The sequence below is a fragment of the Panthera tigris genome, chromosome C1, assembly GCF_018350195.1.
Source record: "Panthera tigris isolate Pti1 chromosome C1, P.tigris_Pti1_mat1.1, whole genome shotgun sequence".
NCBI classification, from domain to species: Eukaryota; Metazoa; Chordata; class Mammalia; order Carnivora; family Felidae; genus Panthera; species Panthera tigris.
Genome location: NC_056667.1, coordinates 32,954,790 through 32,980,196, shown reverse-complemented (window position 1 = coordinate 32,980,196; position 25,407 = coordinate 32,954,790). Strand labels below are relative to the sequence as shown.

At 37.2% G+C, this 25,407-nt stretch overlaps 1 protein-coding gene across 1 annotated transcript in view; it reads right to left on the bottom strand.

Annotated features, from left to right (window-relative positions):
• Window positions 1–25,407, bottom strand: part of CCDC30 (coiled-coil domain containing 30) — a 125,940-nt gene that overhangs the window by 87,573 nt on the left and 12,960 nt on the right. Inside the window, exons 6-10 of the mRNA XM_042996827.1 lie at window positions 25,279–25,368; window positions 23,307–23,460; window positions 13,248–13,319; window positions 6,739–6,854; window positions 4,061–4,159 (exon numbers count right to left, since the gene is read on the bottom strand). Of these exons, the coding sequence (XP_042852761.1) occupies window positions 4,061–4,159; window positions 6,739–6,854; window positions 13,248–13,319; window positions 23,307–23,460; window positions 25,279–25,368 (531 nt within the window). The remainder of the gene's footprint in view (window positions 1–4,060; window positions 4,160–6,738; window positions 6,855–13,247; window positions 13,320–23,306; window positions 23,461–25,278; window positions 25,369–25,407) is intronic.

The following is a 25,407-nucleotide window of genomic DNA, read 5'->3' as shown; positions in this document are numbered from 1 at the left end:
AAAAACAAAATGTGGTATAATCCATGCAATGAAATATTATTTAGCCACAAAAAAGAGATAAAGCACTTACCTATGCTATGATAGGCTTGAGTCTTGAAAATATTATGCTAAGGTGAAAGAAGCCAGATGCAGAAGACCACATATTTTATGATTCCATTTGCATGAAATGTACCCGGATAGGCAAATTCTTAGAGACAAAAAGTAAATCAGTAGTTGCCAAGAGGCTGGGGGCTAAGGGAATGGAGAATGACTACTAATGGATATGGGGTTTCTTTGGGGGAGATAAAAATGTTCTGAAATTAGACAGTAGTGATAATTGCATAACTTTGTGAGTATACTAAAATTCACTGCACTGTACACTTTAAAAGGGTGAATTTTATGGCAATGTAAATTATACTTCCATTTTTTTTAAAGAATAAATGTAATTCTACATAGGTAAGAACTGTGTGCTGAAAACTACAAAACATTGCTGAGACAAATTAAAGACCCAAATAAATGGAAAGATATAGACCATGTTAACACATTGGTGGACACAATGTTGTTAAAATATAAATTCTTCCTCAGTTGATCTGAACATTCAATGCCATTCCAATCAAAATCCTACATGGCATTTTTGTCAAAACTGACAAGCTCATTCTAAAATGTATATAGGGGAGTACCTGGGTGGCTCAGTCGGTTAAGTTTCCTACTCTTGATTTCAGCTCAAGTCATGACCTCATGGTTTGTGAGTTTGAGCCCTGCGTTGAGCTCTGCACCGTCAGCGCAGAGCCTGCTACAGTGCAGAGCCTGCTTAGGATTCTCTCTCTCCCCCTCTCTCTGCCCCTCTCCTGCTCATGTTTGCTCTCTCTCTCAAAAATAAATAAATACACATTAAAAAATAAAATATATATGGGAATGCAAAGGACCTAGAACAGTCTAAACAATTTTAAAAAAGAAAAACAGAGTTGGAAAGGTTTTCTTTCTGATTTTAAGACTTACAATAAAACAACAGCATGGCATTATTTAAGAATAAACGTAGATTAATGGAACAGAATAGAGTCCAGAAACTGAGCTGTATAACTAATTTTTGCTAAAGGAGCCAAAGTAATTTGATAAGGAAATAACACTCTTTCCAATAAATGGTTCTGGAATAATTGGATATACATTTGGAAATAAATGAACCTCAACCCTTACATCACACTACATACAAAAATTATCTCTGATGGATCATAAATCTAAATGTAGAAGCTCAAACTATAAAACCTTTAGAAGAAAAGAGAGGAGAAATATTTTGTGTCCTTGGTTCTTAGATGGCTTTTATGTCCTATCATAAAATGATAAAAGAAAAATTTGATGAATTGGGATCCATCAAAATTTTAAAACAACTACTCTTCATAAAACACTGTTTTAAAAGACGAAAAGACAAGCCACAGACTGAGAGAAAATATTTAAAATACATCTATCTAATGAAGGACAGTTATCCAAAAAATAGAAAGAATTCCTACAACTTAATATAAATACCTGAATTAAAAACGAGCAAAATATTTGAACAGAGGTTTCATAAAAGAACATACACTAATGGCCAATAAACACATCAAAACATACTCATTGTCATTAGATACTCTCAAAAGTCAAATTAAAAGCACCGTGAGATACCATTACGTGTTCACTAGAATGTCTAGAATTCACAAGACTGACAATAACAATGTTGTTGAAGATGAGGAAGCAACTGAAACTTCCATACCATCGTCAATGGGAATGTAAACTAGTACCACTACTTTGGAAAGCAGTCTGGCAGTTTTTCATACAGTTAAACATGCACTGACTCTATGACTTGATAATTCCACTACTAGGTATTTATCCAAGATGAAAAAAAAAACAAAACCTGGCATGAGGATACTAGTGACAGCTTTATTTTATAACAGTCAAAACCTGAAAATAATCTGAATGTTCTATCAACCAGTGGGTAGACAGTTTATGGTATATCCACATACAGGGATATTACTCAGCAATATAAAAAATGAACTCTTGACACAGGCAGCAACGTGGATAAATCTCAAAAGCATCATTTCAAGTGAAAGAAGCCAAACACAAAAGAGTATATACCAGATGATTCTATTTATTAGAAATTCTGAAAACGTATTATAACAGGAAGTGGTGGAGTGGGGACAGGGCAGGGAGGGGTGTGATGGCAAAGGGGGAGGGAGCTAATGAATATGTTAGGCTAACGAATGTGTTTTCTTTCTTGATTGCAGTGGTCGGTTGTGGTTATACAGGTGTATGCACCTGTCAAATCTCATTGAACTCAACTCTTAAAATATGTATGTCTGTATTGTATTAGGTATTTCAATCAAGCTATTTTAGAAAAGAAATACAAATAACTTTTAAACATATGAAAAATGCTCAGTCTTACTGTAAATAGATAAATAAACATGAAAACTACATTTGGATACCCATTCTCAGCTCTCATTTAGTAAAAACACAAAATTTTGACAATATATTCAGTTGGTGAATTTTTTACCAAAGTGGTTTTCACATGCCTTGCTGAGGGAGAGGAAACTGGTATAATTCTCTCTGAGGGATATCGGGCAATATCTACCCAAATCACAGATGTATCTAATCTCTAATCCCATAATCCCATTTCTGCGACTCTATCCTACAGAAACACCTGCATACATGTGCAAAAGACTAGAAACAACCCAAGTGTTCATCAGAGGAGACTGGTTAAATGTAGTACATCCACACAATAGAAAGCTACACTGCTCTAAAGAATGAAGAAAACTTGGGGCACCTGGGTGGCTCAGTTGGTTGAGCGTCTGACTTCAGCTCAGGTCATCGTCTTGCAATTCGTGAGTTCAAGCCCCGCGCTGGGCTCTGTGCTAACAAACAGCTCAGATACTGGAGCCTGCTTTGGATTCTGTGTCTCCCTCCCCCTCTCTCTCCCCCTCCCCTGCTCATGCACTGTCTCTCTCTGTCTTTCAAAAATAAATAAATGTTAAGAAAAATTAAAAAAAAAAAAGAATGAGGAAGACTTTTTTTGTATGATACAGAAGGATCTCTCTTTTGTATGATACAGAAGTAAAAAGAAAAAGAAATCAGGAAAGGAGGAAATCTGAGTAAATATTCAAATTTCTTACATTTGCATAAAGACATACTGGAAGGATAAATAAGAAACTAATCAAAATAGTTATTAATAATCAACTTGCTTGTAACTAGAGCCCTACTGAGTGTTTGGGGAATGATTTTGGTAAAAGTTACTGCAGTCTTGATTGTAAATTCCTTCTTTTCTTTCCTCCACTCCTCATTCCCTGCTTTTCTTCCTTTCTTTCCTACAAAAATGTACTGCTTATATGGAAAAGGGTTTTGGAAGACAAGAAAGGACACTAACTCCTTGGGTCAGAGCCAAGAAATTCTGTAGCTGTAGTTTCCATGATACCTAAGAGGTCTGGGCTATAGGGCCCAGGGAACTACAATAAAAACAGCTCTCATGAATGAGACCCCTCAGCAACAAGGGATGTCACTCATCTTAAGTATATAAGAGGAAAGCCCCCCAAAGCAGTCTAGCTCCTTGCCCTGAGTGTCTGAAACAGCCCTATCTAACACATACTGGCTCCTGCTTCATTCCAGCCCTAAAGTCGATCACTTTGTCCACCGCTTCAGATGCCGATCACACTGAAAAGACTAGACACTGTACATGGCGTCTAGGCCTTTCTCGTTCTCTACCCCGGTTTATTACTTTAAGTGTGGCTCCAACTACCCCCTCTCCCACCATTGGTTGATTCTATAAATCAACTTCATTGTGATGATTAAAAATGCTCAAATTGGTTGTCTCTTTGTAAGATTCCTTTCCTCTTTTCTTTAAAAGAAATAATCCATCCCTTTCTTCACACTGTGGGGAAGAAGTGAACAGAAACACATCCTCTGCACCCCAATTTCTTCCTCCACTCTAATTGGCTGAGCAATAGAAAAAGAGGCAATAAGAGGAGAGTAATAAATGATCAGCACCAATCGCTCTGGTATACTTTGCAAAAATGGGACTCACTTCAAAATATGAAACCAGAAAGAATAGACTTTCAAATACCTGTTCTCTCTGTTCAGCACCCACAGTTTTCCCAGGGGAGTGGTTTCCAAGTTGCTTATTCTCTCGAGATTCATGAATCTTTCCTTTGAGCCTTTCAACCTTAAATACAAAAGTATTTTAAATATGAGAGTATGGGGTTGGGGAGGGGGTTTGCTTTGCTATTAAAAGGTACTAGTAATACATGAATACATTCTTCACGAAAAAAATCCAACTAACACACATAGGTTTATAGAGTAAAAAGTGGCTCAGTGGGTTAAGCTTCTGACTCTTGATCTTGGCTCAGGTCATGATCTCATGGTTCTTGAGCTCGAGCCCTGAGTCGGGCTCTGTACTGACAGTGCAGAGCCTGCTTGGGGTTCTCTGTCTCCCATTCTCTCTGCCCTTCCCCCACTCACACGCTCCATCTCAAAATGAATAAACTTAAAAAAAATGATATTATCCTATCATAACCTTACCCCACAATCCCTTTTCCCTTTCCAGAAACAACACTGTGTGGGATGTACCCTTCTTGAATTTTATAATGCAGATGTACATATGTACATGCATGTATTAAACATATAAGTATATGTCAGTATTAAATATATAAATTTACAAAGACTAAGACAACTTGAACAGTCATTGTTTATTCAGGCTTATGATTACATTTAAAAATTATGATAAAACCTACGTAACACAAAATTTACCATGTTGACCTTTTTAAAAAAGTTTTTTTATTTTTATTTTTATTTTTTTATTTAAAAAAATTTTTTTTAACGTTTTTATTTATTTTTGAGACAGAGAGAGACAGAGCATGAACGGGGGAGGGGCAGAGAGAGAGGGAGACACAGAATCGGAAGCAGGCTCCAGGCTCTGAGCCATCAGCCCAGAGCCCGACGCGGGGCTTGAACTCACGGACCGCGAGATCGTGACCTGAGCTGAAGTCGGACGCTCAACCGACTGAGCCACCCAGGCGCCCCAAAAAAGTTTTATTTATTTATTTTGAGAGAGAGAGCATGAGACAGCATGAATAGGAGAGGGGCAGAGAGAGAAGGAGAGAGAGAATCCCAAGCAGGCTCCACACTGTCAACATAGTGCCTGATTTGGGGCTCAGTCCCATGAACAGTGAGATCATGACCTGAGCCGAAATCAAGAGTTGGACGCTCAACCAACTGAGCCACATGGGCGTCCCTACCATGTTGACCATTTTTAAGCACACAGTTCAGTACTATTAAGTACATTCACATTATTATGTAACCATCACCATCATCAGTCTTCACAATTCTTTTCATTTTCCAAAACTGAAACTCTTTACCCATTAGATAAGAACTCCCTATTCTGTCCCTCTCCCCCCCCCCCTCCCCGCAGCCCCTGGCAACCACCATTCTATTTTCCGTCTCTGTGATTTTGCTACTCTAGGTACCTCATGTAAAGGGAATCATACACTATTTGTCCTTTTGTGACTAACATTTTAATTAACATAATGTCTTCAAGTTTCATCCCTGTTGTAGCACAGGTCAGAATGCCCTTCGGGCTGAGTAATATTCCATTTTGTTTATCTATATATTCTAAATGTATGTGCCACATTTTGTTTATCTATTCATCCATCAAGGGACACTTGCATTGCTTCAACCTTTTGGATGCTGTGGATAACACTGCTGTGACATGAGTGTGCAAATCTGTTCAAGTCCCTGCTTTCAATTCTTTGGGTATATACTCAGAAGCAGAATTGCTCAATCACATGGTAATTCTACATTTAGTTTTTAAAGAAAGTGCCATGCTGTTTTCTATAGTCACTGCAATACTATTTTTCATTCTCAATAACAATGCACAAGGGCTCCAATTTCTCCATATTACTGTCAACATTTTTTGTTTTCTGTTGTTTTGATAATAGCCATCCTCTTGGGTATTTATTCATTCTTGCAACAAAATTACTTGAGCACTTAGTTTATGTGGGCTGTTGTGTGAGACACTAGAGATATGACTGTAAAATGAATATAAACTAAAATTGAAGAGGCATATATCCAGAACTTAGAAGTCCATAGTAAAAATCAATAAATACAGGGGCTCCTGGGTGGCTCAGTAGGTTGAGCATCCAACTTCAGCTCAGGTCATGATCTCACAGTTGGTGAGTTTGAGCCCTTCATTGGGCTCTGTGCTGACAGCTCAGAGCCTGGAGCCTATTTCAGATTCTGTGTCTCCCTCTCTCTGCCCCTCCCCATTCACGCTCTGTCTCTGTCTCTCTCAAAAATAAATAAACATTAAAAAAACTAAAAATTAAAAAAATCAATACATTACTAAAAAGAAATAATTCAACAATGTGCCACAACTCAAATTTATCCAATATAATAGAATAATAATTTCTATTTGCTAAATTAAGTGTAAACTGATATCTAAATCCTTATTAAAAAGGTCCTAAACTGACATAAGAGCAGTCACATTACTGTTTAGCACAGGCAGCTAAAATGTATAAAATATAAATACTGATAGGTCATCTAAGTCACGGTATGGCATCTATCTGGGATGCTATAGCCGCCAGTATCAGTCCTCATTAATGACTATATATATATATATATATATATATATATATATATATACAATCATATATATAGGTAATACAGATGTATGTTGCTCTAACTGCTGATTGTTATTTTATACACATTTAAATAAATTCTAAGAACAAATGACATTCAACAACTTACTACTTCTCCAAGCACTTTTTTTTCTGAGTCAAGTGATCGAACCCGATTTCTTAAAGCCAGAATTTCTTCATCCAGTCTCTGATTATGTTCCTTTGCTTTCTGTAGGTCAATTGAATCTAAAACAGAGAAAAGAACACAGTTTTTTTTTGTTTCTCACACCAGACTAATGAGCTGGATATCTTAAACTTTTTTTTTTTAATGTTTATTTATTTTTGAGACAGAGAGAGACAGAGCATGAACAGGGGAGGGTCAGAGAGAGAGGGAGACACAGAATCCGAAGCAGGCTCCAGGCTCTGAGCTGTCAGCACAGAGCCCGACGCGGGGCTCGAACTCACGGACCGTGAGATCATGACCTGAGCCGAAGTCGGACGCTTGACCAACTGAGCCACCCAGGCGCCCCAGAGCTGGATATTTTGAGGATAGGGTTTTTGGCACTAGAGGCTTTTGGAGGAGATGTACTTTTAAAGCAGTGGAGCCTACCTCCTAGAAGTTCAGCAGCAGAGAAAATTATCTTCCTACTTGCTTGTGGTCCTATCTCTCATACATACCACATACACTCCTAGACACTTCTATTCAGCAACGGTAGGGCCCCCCAGACAACAAATGGTGAGCCACGAGCAGTGAATGGACAGATTTTCTAAGCTAAATCAAGTTAATGTATCAAAACCATCTTTCTGCCTGCACCACAGCCCAAAAAATGGTAGTCCACTCTAAGATCTGCTCTTTCCAGGGCTCATCAGTTTCCTTATTATTGCAAACTTGCTATGGGAAACTTTCCTGAATTTGTAGCTGTTTCTTTTTAGCCATTTCCACATATATTTCTCTTATTTTTCTTCTTCTGCTTAAAAGTCTCCTTTGTTGGGACACCTGGGTGGCACAGTTGGTTAAACGTCTGACTCTTGATTTCGGCTCAGGTCATGATCTCACAGTCTGTGAGTTCGAGCTCCACGTAGGGCTCTGGCTCTGTGCTGGTGGTATGGAGGCTGCTTGGGATTCTCTCTCTCTTTCCCTTTCTGCCCCTCCCTTGGCTTGTGCTTCCTCTCTCTCTCTCTCTCTCTCTCTCTCACACACACACACACACACAAATAAAATAAATAAACTTAAAAAAGAGTCTCCTTTGTTTTCCATCTTTATCACCTGTTTTGTATTAATTATTTCTTGTATTTTTCCTTTCTTCCTTTTTTCCCCCCTTGCTTCCTTTTCCTTTCCCCCTCTTAGCATGTAATTTTTTTAATTTGAAAAGTGCTGAACACACACCAAAAAGAAAAAAAAAATCATTCACAATCCCACCTTGTATATGTGTCAGTGGGTGGGTGCATATATACAGAGACAGAGACATTTGTTTTTTGGCTTGTGGAATCTTTCAAAGATTTAAATGATGCTACACAATCTGTCTGCAACTTTACCATATCGATGTGTGGGTTTTGTTGTTGTTGTTGTTGTTGTTGTTGTTGTTGTTGTTGTTGTTTTGTATCATGGATGTCTTTACAGGACTGTCCTTACAAAGTCATTTTCCATTTCTCATTTGGAACTACTTTTAAATTAGTTTTACTGATTCTTGGTTTTCATACAAATGGATTCTTAATATGCATATTTTTTGTGTGTGAGGCTTCTTTCAACTCAATATATATTTTGGGTGTGCAGCTGTGTCATATCAGTAATGTATTCCTCTCTACTTTAGTCCATCTTATTCATACATCACTTACTAATCTACTGGTCTCAACACATCCTCTCATTTTATTCTGCCCAGTGCGTTCATTTCCCCTACTGATGAAGATTCAGGTGTGTTGCCAATGACTTGCTCTTATAAACAATTCTAAAATCATTATCCTTTTTCATCAGTCTTTAGGTACTTATGACATTACTTCCAAAAAACAAGTCCCCAGAAATCGGACCACTGGATCAGCTGATATGTGCATTTAGGAAATGTAATAGATACTGCCAAAACAAATCTTCAAAAAGATTGTACAAAGTTACATTCTGTACAATGACACTCCCCATTTGTCCACACTGGAGGTTACCAGAATTTTAGTTTTCATAAATCTTAAAAATGCAGTTGAATTATGGCTTGTTTTAAATGCAATATTGTTTTGCTGATCACAAATGGAATATAGGCTTTTAGTTAAACAAACAAACAAACAAACAATGTTATGTTCAAACTGAATATTCTCATCTAACCCTTATTCACCACCCTCACCCAAAATAATATTAATACTTAGTAAATACTCTTCAAAAGATTCTATATACACATTCTAACATACAGACAAGGGTTTTATTAAAAATATTTAACAACTCTTAAAGCATGGACCTTCACCTGTAAGAATGAGCTCAGGAGGAAAATTCTAGAGAACTGCCAAGTATTATTCCTTTAGTGGCTGGGAAGACAGGGGCTGGAAGGAGCTGGGATAGTGGGGTAGGTGGTTGACAGTTGAAACACTCAGTGCAGCAGGTATTTACAACTAACGCAAAATTATTCCGGTGTCTTCACGACTCTACTGCCCCACATTAATGTGTACCACTTCATCAAAGTCCTGTGGGCACACACACACATACACCCAGACCCCCAAAATAAAAGCCAAAATAACACTGTCCCGCATATAGTACTGTACAACTTGGTTTTTTCACCTGATAACATATCACGGACATCTATTTGTGTCATGCACATACATCTATGTCATTCTTATTAATAGATGCACAGCCATTTATTTGGCCAATTCATTGTGGAGAAACACAACTACTCCCAAAGTTACTTCTTACTCTCCATACTTTCACAAGTTCTTCTATAGTCATCAGGGATACTGTAACATTTCCTCCTGGTTTTTGTTATCAGGGTAATGCTGCCCATATGGAAAGTGTTCTGTCTTCTTCAATTTTCTGGAAGAATTTATGTCAAATTGGTATTATTTATTCTTTAAAAAGTTTTTTAGAATTCACTAGTGAAGATATCTGAACTCAGAGTTTTCTTCATGAGGAAGATTTTTTTTTTCAATATATGAAATTTATTGCCAAAGTGGTTTCCATACAACACCCAGTGCTCATCCCAAAAGGTGCCCTCCTCAATACCCATCACCCACCCTCCCCTCCCTCCCACCCCCCATCAACCCTCAGTTTGTTCTCAGTTTTTAACAGTCTCTTATGCTTTGGCTCTCTCCCACTCTAACCTCTTTTTTTTTTTTTCCTTCCCCTCCCCCATGGGTTTCTGTTAAGTTTCTCAGGATCCACATAAGAGTGAAAACATATGGTATCTGTCTTTCTCTGTATGGCTTATTTCACTTAGCATCACACTCTCCAGTTCCATCCATGTTGCTACACAGGGCCATATTTCATTCTTTCTCATTGCCAAGTAGTACTCCATTGTGTATATAAACCACAATTTCTTGATCCATTCATCCGTTGATGGACATTTAGGCTCTTTCCATAATTTGGCTATTGTTGAAAGTGCTGCTATAAACATTGGGGTACAAGTGTCCCTATGCATCAGTACTCCTGTATCCCTTGGGTAAATTCCTAGCAGTGCTATTGCTGGGTCATAGGGTAGGTCTATTTTTAATTTTCTGAGGAACCTCCACACTGTTTTCCAGAGTGGCTGCACCAGTTTGCATTCCCACCAACAGTGCAAGAGGGTTTCCGTTTCTCCACATCCTCTCCAGCATCTATAGTCTCCTGATTTGTTCATTTTGGCGACTCCGACTGGCGTGAGGTGGTATCTGAGTGTGGTTTTGATTTGTATTTCCCTGATAAGGAGCGACGTTGAGCATCTTTTCATGTGCCTGTTGGCCATCCAGATGTCTTCTTTAGAGAAGTGTCTATTCATGTTTTTTGCCCATTTCTGCACTGGGTTATTTGTTTTTCGGGTGTGGAGTTTGGTGAGCTCTTTATAGATTTTGGATACTAGCCCTTTGTCTGATATGTCATTTGCAAATATCTTTTCCCATTCCGTTGGCTGCCTTTTAGTTTTGTTGGTTGTTTCCTTTGCTGTGCAGAAGCTTTTTATCTTCATAAGGTCCCAGTAATTCATTTTTGCTTTTAATTCCCTTGCCTTTGGGGATGTGTCGAGTAAGAGATTGCTATGGCTTAGATCAGAGAGGTCTTTTCCTGCTTTCTCCTCTAGGGTTTTGATGGTTTCCTGTCTCACATTCAGGTCCTTTATCCATTTTGAGTTTATTTTTGTCAATGGTGTGAGAAAGTGGTCTAGTTTCAACCTTCTGCATGTTGCTGTCCAGTTCTCCCAGCACCATTTGTTAAAGAGACTGTCTTTTACCCACTGGATGTTCTTTCCTGCTTTGTCAAAGATTAGTTGGCCATACGTTTGTGGGTCTAGTTCTGGGGTTTCTATTCTATTCCATTGGTCTATGTGTCTGTTTTTGTGCCAATACCATGCTGTCTTGATGATGACAGCTTTGTAGTAGAGGCTAAGATCTGGGATTGTGATGCCTCCTGCTTTGGTCTTCTTCTTCAAAATTACTTTGGCTATTCAGGGCCTTTTGTGGTTCCATATGAATTTTAGGATTGCTCGTTCTAGTTTCGAGAAGAATGCTGGCGCAATTTTGATTGGGATTGCATTGAATGTGTAGATAGCTTTGGGTAGTATTGACATTTTGACAATATTTATTCTTCCAATCCATGAGCAGGGAATGTCTTTCCATTTCTTTATATCTTCTTCAATTACCTTCATAAGCTTTCTATAGTTTTCAGCACACAGATCTTTTACATCTTTGGTTAGATTTATTCCTAGGTATTTTATGCTTCTTGGTGCAATTGTGATATTTGGGGATTTTTTAAACATACTTCTGTTATTGCTTTTCAGTTTAATTCTATTATGGTCAGAGAACATAATTTGTGATTTCAGTTCTTCCACAGAAATGTATTTTATGGCTCAGTATGGTCTCTCCTTGTGAACATTCCATGCATACTTGAAAAGAATGTGTGATCTGGTGGAGTTTGCTATAATTATCAATTATACAAATTATCAAAAATTTCCATAATTATCAATTTCTATAATTATCATGTTGGCTGGTAGTGTTCTTAAGTCTTCCATATCTTTACTGATTTTGTTTTATTGTTCTATCAATTACTAAGGAGGCAGTGTTTATAACTGTATCACATACTTTTGAAAAGGAGGGTTAACAATCCTGATCACCAATTACAATGTAAGGGCTCTTTTCTCCTATACATCCAAGCAATTATTGGACACCAGCAAGGCATCCTATAATTCCACTCAATTCTGACACTATCTAGCTGGAGATAACATCAGATTGCACAGGTTAAGGGTTCAGTCCCACAAGAATGTTCGCCACTTCAGATGCCAATGGCAAGCTCATGTTGTTACGTGTGCTTCTGACTGACTGGTTATAAATCAGAGGTTGCCACGACCCCCATCTTGGTCTGATTACTTTGTTAGAGTGGCTCACAGAATTCAGAGAAACATTTTACTCACTAGATTGCCAGTTTATTATAAAAAGATATAACTCAAGAATAGCCAGATAGAAGAAATGCACAGGGCAAAGTATGAGTAAAGGGGTGAGGAGTTTCCATGTCCTCTCTGTGGACACCACTCTCCCCAAATCTCCATGTGTTCACTGACCAGAAGTTCTCCAGACCCTGTCCTTTGGGGTTTTTATAAAGGCTTCATTCATAGGCATGAGTAATTAAATCATTGGCCATTGGTGACTAAACTCTGTCTCCAGCCCTGTCCCCTTCCAGCATTGGTAAACCAGGGGCTTTCCAAGAGTCCTCATTAACAAATTTCCACATGGGAAATTTGCAGGGTTTTAGAAGCTTGGTGTCAGAAACAGGGCCAAAGACTAAATATAAATTTCTTATTATAAATCACAGTATCACCGGGTAAGCTCAATTTTAGAATTATTTAAAACTGGTAACACGTTTTTAATTATTTTTGTAGTTGCTACCATTACAACACTCAACTTTTGTTGTATTATTTATAGCTGGTAGCATTTTTACAGTCAAGCCAGGGACAGGTTAACTAATTCACCACGGATTCCAAGCCTATTGGCTTCCCAGTGAACACGTGTGTGTGAAGTATTGTTAAATTCATCATAAGGTGTTTTGATGTCAGGGGCAAAATAGGTATTATTTGTGTTGACCACAGGTTTTGGAGTCAGATACATGAGTATCTGACTAACCCAGATACATGGGTTCTAATACTCCCTCTGCATTACTTAATTCATTAATACTTAATGTAGCTATTGGATAACTCAACCTTCCATAACTCAGTTTTTTTTGTGTTTGAAATGGGAATAATAATACTACTTGGAAGGGTTGTGAGGATTAGAGTTCATGCATATAAAGTGCCTGGGAGAATACCTGTTACTTAGTAAGCAGTAAGTGATAAGTAAGGTAATAGTAGTAGAAATAAGTAATAACAATGGCAATAGTGCTTTATTAGTATTATTATCAAAGATATTATTATATTAAAACATATTTAATACATACTAAATTATTGTTTAATGTATTATTAAACACTATATCTACTAACATGCTTGACTCACCATTCTCTTTCAGCTTTATCAAATTTTCTTTCAAGTGTTCTATTTCTAGTTGAGCCTTCTTAAGTGCAGAGTCTAAAGAAAAAAGAAACAAAATATTTCTGTAAGGAGTGAATGGTTAGTGTAATGATCAAATCTGAAGTGGTCTCCTGTTTCGGAACACTCTATTTCTGCTGATTTTCCTTTAAGTTTCTGCATAAATGTCACCTCCAGGAAGCTTTTCCAGACTCCTTTTAGTGTTCCTGCTGCACCTTATTATTATTCCTGATTATCTGATCTGATAATATTTCTGTTTCCCTAACTAGATTCCATGCTGAAGAATTTGGGACTACTATAAACAAGTAGAAAAAAGCTAAACTTTTTAAGCATGGTACTATTAGCTTTAAAAAAAGAAAACTTAAATATTAAAAAAAAAGAAAACAGAAATATTAAAATTAGTTCCTGCAATTAGTAATATTTAGAATTTTACCAGTAGTTGCTAGAAATATCAAAACAACAGAATTTCAGGAAGTATCTTTTGATACTATTCAAGAATTATATGAAGATGGCAGAATGGTAGAGGGCAAGAACATGGAGCATTGGAGTCAACCGGATTTGCGTTTTCTAATCCAGGTTTTATCATTTGGCCTCCTGGAGTCTAGTCATCACCAATGGTATGTCTGGTTGGCTTCCTACGTCAGGATGAAGAACCTCCGAGAGGTAAGAGACTAAGGTGAATCTTATGAGATCATTCCTAATCACAAAGTAAGTACATCAGCACAATCGTGCATGTCTCATTATTGACCCCAAAACGCTCAGTTCTTTGGAGTAAATCCTAGTCTAATCTACCAGATTCACCTAAAATTAGATTCTGACCCTAACAATACTATTACTGCCACTGCTATTGGCAACAGCAGTTACTAGTGTCAGATGTATTAACGTTATAACAAACCTTCAGAGTAGATATTAGCATTCTCATTTTATAGATAAGATAAGGGAGGCTCAGAAGAATTAACCAACTTGCTCAATGTCACACAACAAGCAAATGGTAAATCTGAGATCTGAACTCAGGTCTGTTTGACTACACTGTGCCAGAGATGTAAGAATTACTCTGTTTTACTAGAACAATGATTTTCCTAAGTGTTCATCTATGGAAAGAGAGGGAGTAGAATGATAGCAGGTGGGAGGATGTTTCAGAGACAGTGAAGAGCATAAATGAAAGAGAATGGGTAGGAGAGAACATTGAGTGTTCTGGGGACTATATGTAGTCTGATACTGCTTGGGCCTACAGAGCAAAGGATTAGGGGAAATGTGGGATAGGAAGCTGGATAGATACGCAGGAGGCAAACCAGAAAAGCCTTAGAGAGCTCAGAATTTACTCTACACAATAAATTTTTTTATGGAAGCTTAAAGTACCGAGGAGGTAATTGAGAGGTTCTGTGAACATGAGATTTAATTTCCACTTAAAAAAAAACAAACCTATTTCTACAATAACACATACACCAAATATGTCATATACCAAAGTCAGGTATATCAGAGACCACCAAATGCATGAACTCGTACTGCCAGGTTAGCATCTCCTGTCATGTCCACACAGATATTTGAAAATCATAGCTCTCTCTCAGAGCATTTAAACTAGTAATATTTCCAAAACTGTGTTGGTTTTATGACCAAGTTTCTATGACCTCTCTACTGTTTGACAGTTTTATTTTCTAAGTCTACTCCTTTTAGTGGTTGCCCTGGGTATTTTTTTAAGAACTTTTTTTATTAAGGAAAATTTCCAACATATACACAAGTAGATAGAACAGTTATGGAAACACCTATATCTATCATCCCGCTTTTTTTAAAATCATCCAGCTTTTAACAATTATCAAGCCATGGCCAATCTTGTTTCATTTATGTCCATAACTATCATACACTAGTTTTCTAATGCTGTAAAGCAAATCACCACAACTCAGTGACTTAAAATGAGGGTACCTGGGCGGCTCAGTTGGTTGAGTGTCTAACTCTTGATTTTGGCTCATGTCATGATCTCAAGATTCGTGAGAGGCTGAAATCAAGGTATGAGCTGGGTATGAGCTGGGTGTGTTCATCTCGGAGGGATTGGGAAAGAATGTAGTTCCAAGCTCACTCAGGCTGCAGGCTGAATTCAGTCCCATGGTTGTAGGACTGAAGTCCCCATCTCCTTGCTAACTGTTAGCCTGGGAGGTCTATCAGCTTTTAGAAGCAACCAACATTCTTTGCCACGTGGTCTCTTCCATCCTCAAAGTCAGCAAAGGAGAATTTACCTCACATCAAATCCTTCTCACACTTTGAATATCTTCTTCAGGGAAAAGCCTAAGCTCTTTTGAGGGCTCGCCTGATCAGGTCAGTCTCACTTAGGATAATCTCTCTTTCTTAAAGCCAATTGATTTGGGACCTTAACTACATCTGCAAAAGCTCTTCATAGCAGCATCTATATTGTAGTTGATTTTTGAATAACTTGGAAAAGGAATGTGTATACCAGGTGAGGCTCGTGGAGACCATCTTAGATTTCAATCTAATACACCTATTTCCACCACTTCTTCTATTTTTAACAGGTTTATTGAGGTACAATTTATATACCATAAAATTTGCCTTTTTAAAGTGTACTATTAAATGACTTTTAGTATATTTACATTTGTGAAACCCACCACAATCTGATTTTAGAACATTTCTATCACCCCATTGAGAAACCTCATGCCCATTTAGTTAACCCTAATTCCCACTCTTAGCCCTGGGCAACCATTAATCTACTTTGCCTTTTCTGGACACTTCATATAAATATAATCATACAATATGTGACCTTTTGCATCTGACTTCTTTACTTAGCATTATGTTTTTGAGATTCATCCATGTTGTAGCAAGCGTTAAGTATTTGGTTTTTACAGGCACACTGTCTTCCATTGCACAAGTGTTTGGAGTCCCCTAAATCACTCCCAGGTTCGGTGACTCTTGGGACTTGCCTCACTGGACTAAAGATATACTAATAGTCACAGCTGATACTTACTACAACAAAAGGATATAAAGCAAAATCAGCAAAGATAAAAGGTGCATGGGGCAAAGGCCAGAGGAAATCAGGCTCCAGCTTCCAAGAGTCTTCTCCAGTGGAGTCACACAGGGTGTGGTTAATTTCTCCAGCAACAAACTGATCATACATGTGAAGTATCTTCTATCAGGGGAGTTCATTAGAGATTCAGTGCCCAAGGTTTTTGTTTGGGGCTAGCTAGTCACATATATACCACTTCTGCCCACCAGGTACCAAAATTCCAGATTCTCAGAAGGAAGGCAGGTATTGAGCACTGTGATACTGCACTTTGTGATTAGAAATATGCATTTGACCTTATCTTCAACCCATTTCTGGCACAGAGATCCTAAAACCCTTGGAATTTCCTAAGTGATGAGAGCGATAAAGCCATCTTATGTTAATGAGGTGACTTTTGGCCAGCAATTAACAACAGGGGCTGGTTTCCAGGAGAACCAACCATGGGATTAGAAGTCCTATCCTCTGACCTCCAGGGACAGGAGAGGAGCAAGAGGTTGAATCAATTACCAATAGCCAATGATTTAATCAACCATGCCTGTAGTGAAACCTCTGTAAAAACCCAGAAGGAGAGGGTTTGGAGAGCTTCTGGGTTGCTGAACACATGGAGGTTTGGGGAGGATGTTGTATTCAGAGAGGACATGGAAGCTCTGCACACCATCCCCATACTTTGCCCTATGCATCTCTTCCATCCGGCTATTCCTAAGTTATATCCTTTCATAATAAACCAGTAATCTAGCAAATTAAATATTTCTCTGAGTTCTATGAGCCACTCAAGCAAATTCATCAAACCCAAGGAGGGGGTAATTGGAAATTCCAATCTATAGCCAGTTGGTCAGAAGCACAGGCGATACCCTAGGCTTGCAACTGGCATCTGAAGGAGGGGAGCCGTCTTACAAGACTGAGCCTTAGCCTGTACAATCTGACAGTATCTTCAGGTAGACAGCATCAGAATTAAAGGTAGATAGTGTCAGAATTAAGTTGAAACGTAGGACACCCAAATGATGTCCAAGAATTGCTGGGTGGTGTGAGAGAAACACCCCTCTCCCACCTTGAAATTGTATCCTGGGACCCTATATAAGTATAAACCACACTGTTTGCACAAACAGTTTAGGCACAGTGAGCCCCTATTATCAGTTAGGGAATGGTGGGAACACTCCCAAAATCCAAGTTCCCAGATGCTAGTCAAGGGCTGACCTCACAAGCATGCCTTTCTAAGGACAGCAGTGTCAGGTCTCTGTTAACTATTTCCTACAAAGAATTACTGTATCACATTTTGTTTATCCATTCATCCAATGAGAGACATTTGGGTCACTTCTATCTTTTGGCTATTGTAAATAGTGCTCTGAACATTCGCACGCACATTTCTCTTGGGTAGATACCTAAGAGTTATATTGATGGGCCACATGATAATTCTACATCTAACATCTTGAGAAACTGTCAAATTATTTTCCAGTGTCTGCACCATTTTACATTCCCGTCAGTAATATATGAAGGTTCTAATCTTTCCACATCCTTACCAACACTTGTCATGCTTTGTTTTGTTTTTTTTTTTGTTTGTTTTTGGTTTTTTATAGCCATTCTAGTGTATGTGTACTGGTATCTCATTGTGGTTTGAATTTGCACTTCCCTCGTGACTAATGATATTGAGCATCTTTTCATATATCTTCTCCAGAGAAATGTCTACCCAAATATTTTGCTCATTTTTAAATCAAGCTTTCTTTTACTATTATCAGAACTCTTTACATATTCTAAATATAAGTCCTGTATCAAACATGATTTGCAAACATTTTCTTCTAGTCTGTGAGTTGTCTTTTTCACTTTCTTGATGTTGGTTGTTGGTTTTTTTTTTTTTTTTTGATATTGCAAGTGGTAATTTTTATTTCATTTCTCAATAGTTATTTTTTTAAAAGATTTTAAGTAATCTCTACACCCAACATGGGGCTCGAACCCACAACCCCAAGATCAAAAATCACGTTTCCCTTGACTGAATCAGCCAGGCACCCCTCAATAGTTTCTTGATAGCATATAGAAATACAATTGTTTTCCTTTTATGATTTAATGAGTCACATAATTATTCATCTAGCTGCAAATATTAGATTCATGACAATAATATCATTATTTATTTGTGTCACTATTAATATAAAACAAATCCAAAAAACTGATGAATAGAAATATTCACATCTGATTGGGACATTCAGATGTTGTTTTGTTTTGTTTTGTTTTGTTTTGTTTTTTTAAAGATTTTATTTCTTAAGGGGTTCCTGGGTGGCTCAGTTGGTTAAGTGTCTGACTCTTGATTTTGGGTAAGGTCATGATCTCGTGGTTTGTGAGTTGGAGCCCTGTGTTGGGCTCCACGCTGAGCACAGAGCCTGCTTGGGATTCTCTCTCACATTTTCTGTCCCTCCCATGCTCATGCTCTCTTTCTCTCTTTCTCAAAATAAATAAATAAAACTTTTAAAAATTAAAAAATATGTTTTATTTCTTAAGTAATCTCTATACCCAACATGGGACCTGAACTCACAACCCCAAGATCAAGAGTCACATGCTCTACTGACTGAGCCAGCCAAGTGTCCCTTGATGTTGTATTTTGAAGTATAGAAGTTTCAATTTGGGGGACACCTGGGTGGCTCAGTCAGTTAAGTGTCTGACTCTTGATTTTGGCTCAGATCATGATCTCACAGTTCATGGGATCAAGCCCCGCATTGGGCCCTGTGTTGACAGAGTAGAGCATGCTTAGGATTCTCTCTTAAAATAAATAAATAACTTAATTTGTAAAAAGTTTCAAATTTTGACTGAGTCCAATTTATTAGTTTTTCTCTTACCACTTTTGCTTTTGGTGTTCTACTAAAATATCATTGCCTAATCCAAGATCATGAAGAGTTACTATGTTTTCTTCTAAGAGTTTTACAGTTTTAACTCTTATATTTAGCTTTGTGATCCATTTTGAGTTATTTTTTGTGTGTGGGTGTGGTACAGGGGTCTTTATAAAAGCAAATCCCAGACATATTGTTCAACCATAAATTGTTCAACCATAATTGGGATCTGATATATCCCAATCAGATATATAGATATATATATCTATATATCTTATAGATATATAGAGACTATATATCTCTAAAAGAAGTCTTTTTAAACATTCAATACACATGTGGTTAAGAAAATTTAGCAATTCCTTACATATCCAGTAAATATCCACATTTCCAATTTTTTTCACGAATGTTAAAAATTTGTTTCAATCAGTATCGAGTAAAGTCCACACATTATAACTGGCTAATAATTCCCTTAAATGAAAAAAAAATCCATCTTTTTCATATAATTTATTTATTGAAGAATACTATAAATATTTGACATTAATTCTTTTTTTATTCTTTTTTTTTTTAATGCTTATTTATTTTTGAAAGAGAGATAAAGAGTCGAGCAGGGGAGGGTTAGAGAGATGGAGACACAGAATCCGAAGTGGGCTCCAGGCTCTGAGCTGTCAGCAGAGCCCAGAGCCTGACACGGGGCTCGAACCCACAAACCATGAGATCATGACCTGAGCCGAAGTCGGACACTTAACCGACTGAGCCACCCAGGTGACCCTCTTTTTTTATTCTTGAAGAATATCTTTGTTATTGTCCAAAATTTTTCATTCCCATCCAAGGTTTTGGATGTGATATAGACAGAGGTAGAGATTAAGCTAAAATAGAGTCCTTCATTTAAGGGTCAGTTTGGGGGCACCTGGGTGGCTCAGTCAGTTAAGCATCTTCTGACTTCAGGTCATGATCTCATGGTTCATGAGTTCAAGCCCCTTTTCAGGCTCTGTGCTGACAGCTCAGAGCCAGGAGCCTGCTTCAGATTCTGTGCCTCCCTCTCTCTCTGACCCTCCCCAACTCACACTCTGTCTCTGTCTCTGTCTCTCTCTCAAAACTAAATAAACTTAAAAAAAAATTTTTTTTTTGAAGAGTCAGTTTGGGGGTACCTGGGTGGCTCAGTTTTAAGCATCTGACTTTGGGTGAACATAAGTCCCACTTCAGGTAAAACTGGAGCCCTGCATCAGGTGAGCCCCACTTCTCTCTCTCTCCCTCTCTCTGTCCCTTGCTCACTTGCGCCCTCTCTCTCAAAAAAAAAAAAAAAAAAAAAAAAAAAAGAGTGTTGAAAGTAGACCGATACTTGGTAAACACTGTTGTATAACACATTTACCTAGGAATACATTCTGACTTGTAAACCGATGACTCAAGAAGTTATATCTAGGGCACACTTTGGTACTACATATATTTTATTTTAATTTTTTTGATACTACATATGTTTTTAAACTTTTTTTTTTTTTTTACGTTTATTTATTTTTGAGACACAGAGAGACACAGCATGAGTGGGGAGGGGCAGAGAGAGGAGACAGAATCCGAAACAGGCTCCAGGCTCTGAGCTGTCAGCACAGAGCCCAACGCAGGGCTCGAATTCACAAACCAGGAGATCATGACCTGAGACGAAGTCGGACGCTCAGCCGACTGAACCACCCAGGTGCCCCATGATACTACATAGGTTTTTAAAGGACTTGCTAATTCAGCTTCCCAACAGCCCCCCAGTATACTTACTGTGGTGACAACTTTCAGTTAATAGTTTAGGATCTACCAGACCAACCACTGCTGATGGAACAGAGTGCCATGTGATTGAGTTCTGTTGTCTCCAAATGTGACTAAAAAAAATGGGTGTCCTGCTTTTCCTTTTTCCTTCTGTATTGCAAGCAGCAAAGACTGCTTCTCATCATACTCACATAGCCGAATTTCTTTTCAAAAATTTTTTAAAATTGGGTTTCTAACTTGCATCCAGTAAAATTCACCCTTATCGGTGTATGGTTCAGTGAATTTTAACAAATATATATAATGGTGTATATACCCTATTAGGATATAGAAAAATTCCATATTCCAAAAATTTCATGTGTTCATTATTTAAAACACATACTTAACAAAATCTCAACCCTCCTGATATTGTTTTTATTTATTTATTTTTATTTTTTTTTCAACGTTTTTAATTTATTTTTGGGACAGAGAGAGACAGAGCATGAACGGGGGAGGGGCAGAGAGAGAGGGAGACACAGAATCGGAAACAGGCTCCAGGCTCGGAGCCATCAGCCCAGAGCCTGACGCGGGGCTCAAACTCACGGACCGCGAGATCGTGACCTGGCTGAAGTCGGACGCTTAACCGACTGCGCCACCCAGGCGCCCCCTTGGTATTGTTTTTAAACCCACGATCAGTTTGGCGGAATAATTACTGTTTTATACGTTTAACCCTTTAAAGATATGATCCTAAAGAAACCTATATGCTGCATTTGAAAATCAGCCTAATTTCATAATCATTGTAAATTATAATATAGAAAGGGGATAGTTTTAAAAGTTTAAACTTTATACTAAAATAAATTATTGATAAAGCAAAGATTGAAATATAAACAATGAAACCATAAAAGCACAATAAAACACCATAGAGATGAACATTTCAATAATCTTATAGTGATATAGAAAAGGCTTTATGAGTGAAAACCTAGAAGCCATACAAAAACCTGACTTGATAAATATTAGCATTTCGATATAGCAAAAACTCCAACGTAACTTTTAGAACCAATAAAAGGCTCATATCCAGAATACATAAAGAATTAACCAAAAAATTTTTTATTAAGTAATCTCAACACTCAGCATGGGGCTTGGACTCATGACCCTGAGATCAAGAGTTGCATGCTCCAACAACTGGCTGACCCAGCCGACAGTCCCAAGGATATATAAAGAACTTTTACAAATTAGGGGCGCCTGGGTGGCTCAGTCGGTGGAGCATCCAACTCTTGATTTCGGCTCATGTCACAATCTCACAGTTTCTGAGATAGAGCCCCTCGTTGGGCTCTGCACAGACAGCACAGAGCCTGCTTGGCATTCTCTCTCTCCCTCTCTCTGCTCCTCCCCTGCTCAATCTCTCTCTCCCTTTCTCTCTCTTTTTCTCCCTCTCTCTATCCCTCCCCCACTTGCACTCTCTCTTTCAAAAATAAGTAAACTTAAAAAAAAAAAAGAAAAAAAAATGAAATTTTACAAATTAATAAAAGATACCACCCAATAGAAAAATATACATGAGACTTGAGCAGGTACTTCACAAAATAGTATATTCAAATGAGCAACAACAACAATAACAACAAATTATGAGAGGGTTTTCAACTTCATTAGCCATTTGCGAAATGCAAATTAAAGCCATAACTAAATACCACTACCCACTCACCAGAAAAGGCAAAGTTAGTAAGATAGACAATATCAAGTACTCACAAAGTCTCACATACAAGTGAGGAGAGCTTAAATTAATACAACTATTTGGAAGACAGTATGGCAGCTATCTACCAAAGTAGAATCTACACATAACCCTTTGATCCAATAATTAGGTATATCACAAACAGAAATGTGTCGGTAAGTCCAAGAATATTCATAGCAGCACTATTCGTAATAGGCCACAAGTGGAAGCAATGTAAATATCCATCAACAGTAGAATGGCTAGATAATGTAAACTGTAGTATATTTATTCAGTGGAATATTATACAACCAGCATAAGTGAATAAACTACGGCTACGTGCAATGACATGAAGGAATCTCACAAACATAAGATTGAACAAGAGAAACAAACCCAATTTAAGAATGTGTATTGCCTGCAATCAAAACTCAGAAATAATGCTAAAAGTTACTTCTGAGTAAGATGTAGACCTAGAAGGAAGAAACAAAGGGGTTTTCTGGGAATCTGTTGCACGGCATGGTGTAAACTTGGGACTTAAGCATTTTGGTAGGTAGGTTATGCTTATGCTTCAGTAAAACATTTCTGGACACTGGAGAAAAAGAAGCTGTTTATCAAACTGAGATTTTTTTTCCTCAATGTACTCAAATTCTATCCTGAGAAAATGTCAACTATAATATATACATGATATTATATATAATATAATACATAATATATAATGTATCATATATAATATATAATTAAAACATGGTCAGAAATGTTCCTCTGTAACCACAACTTACCTAATTTACTCTGTTCTTTCTCCTTCCCTTGTAGCTCATCAGTGAGCCTTCGGATTTCTTCTTGGGCCATCCCTAACCTCTCTGCTACTTGTTCTGCATTTCTCTCTAGGCAGTTTTGTGATGTTTTATCTTTTTCCAGGTCTTCATTATGGGACTGAAATAAAACTATTTTTAGTCATAAAACAAAAATTAAATGTACTCTTATAACACTGCACTATTTCCTACAAGCGTTTGAAAGCTAATAAAGGAAAGTAGCAAACAGTATTTCATTTATATGTATTTCTTTTATTAAGTTAAACCATATAAAGTTGGTGATATTTAATCTTTTTCCACTATAAACGTGCAACTTCATATAGTTCAACCTAATCTAAGAGATTATTATTTAAATTATATAATTTATACATATAATTATATTAAATTAAATATATAATTTAAATTATTGAATTATAAAAAATAGAAACTTTATCATAGAAGTGAGTATCATCTGGAAAAAAGAGAGAAAGTCATCCTCATGTATACAGTCCATTAAATACAGTTTATAAAATTCATTCACATAACGTATTTCATTTAATTTCAAGATATGCACACGCTCAAATCATGTTTACAGCTCCAGCTCCTTTTCTGCAATTGTTTTCAAAGCATTTAAAAGCTAAGAAATTCAGTCTCAATTATACCTTGCTCTTTATTTTTAAGTTTATTTTTATTTATCTTGAGAGAGAAATAGAGAGCAAGCAGGGGAAAGGCAGAGAGAGAGGGAGACAGAATCCCAGGTAGGCTCTATGCTGTCAGCACAGAGCATGATACAAGGCTTGAACTCACAAACCATGAGATCATGACCTGAGCCAAAATCAAGAGTTGGATGCTTAACCAACTGAGCCACCCAGGCGCCCCTGTAATTATTTTCAAAGCATTTTAAGAGCTAAGAAATTCAGTCTCAATCATACCTTGCTTTTGATCCCCAAATATGTATTAATTTATATAGTCATTATACAAATTTTTCTAAAAGATAAGAAGACAACCAAAATACCATATACATAACAAAACTACTAGTGTATCGGTATATATCCTTGCAATATTTTTTATTTATAGATATTTTTTACATAGTCATAATCCCAATCTATGTACATGTTTCTGTCTGGCTTTTTCACTTAACATTGTATGAGAAACATTTTCCCACATAACAGCGCCGATTTTGTAACGATAATTTTTAAAGTCTATATAATGTTCCAGAGTGGGTGCAACATGATTTATATAATCACTTAAGCATTTGGTAGTCTCCAAATTTTGCTATTTAAAACAACACTATGAGGGGTGCCTGAGTGGCTCAGTTGGTTGAGTGACAGACTCTTGATTTCAGCGGGGGTCATGATCTCAGGGTTGCGCTGAGTGCAGAACCTGCTTAAGATTCTCTCTCTCTCCTTCCCGCTTGTGCACGTGCATGTGCACATGCTCTCTTTCTTTCTCTTTCTCTCTCTCTCTCAAAAAAAAAAAAAAAAAAAATCAAAAAACAAAACAAAACAACCCGCTATGATATACAGTTTCAACCATATATACTTATCTTGGGTTACTTCCTGTGGTTAAATTCCCAGCAAATACTTTATTCACTGGATTTAGTGCTTAATAACATTTCCTCAGATCAAAAAATTTAATTCTATGAAGAGAATTGATTCTACTTAAAACAATGTGCTATATATTAAAGGACTACCCACAAAAAGGGCTCCAAACATATTTGGGAAGAAGTATGTATTATCCCAAAGTGATTTTTCAAGGGATATAACACACGCTGTTTAAATTTTGATACATTCAATAAAAATCAGTATTAACTTCTTTCTTCTCAAATTTTTGTGATGTGTTTATAATACTTTTATGCACAATTTTATAATTTTCACAGCACGAATCTATACATTTTAATATATTCAGACAAAATAGTTGGTAAAAGCTACTATTATTAAGTAAAGGATTGTTTTCTTACCTCTCTCAGATTTTTTTTAGACTGCTGCACATGTTCCTGATGTTTCTCCTGTTCTCTCCGCAAAGGCTGGTGGTTTTGTTCAAAGTTTTCCTAAATAAATAACAAGAGATAAATGAAATTTACATCAAT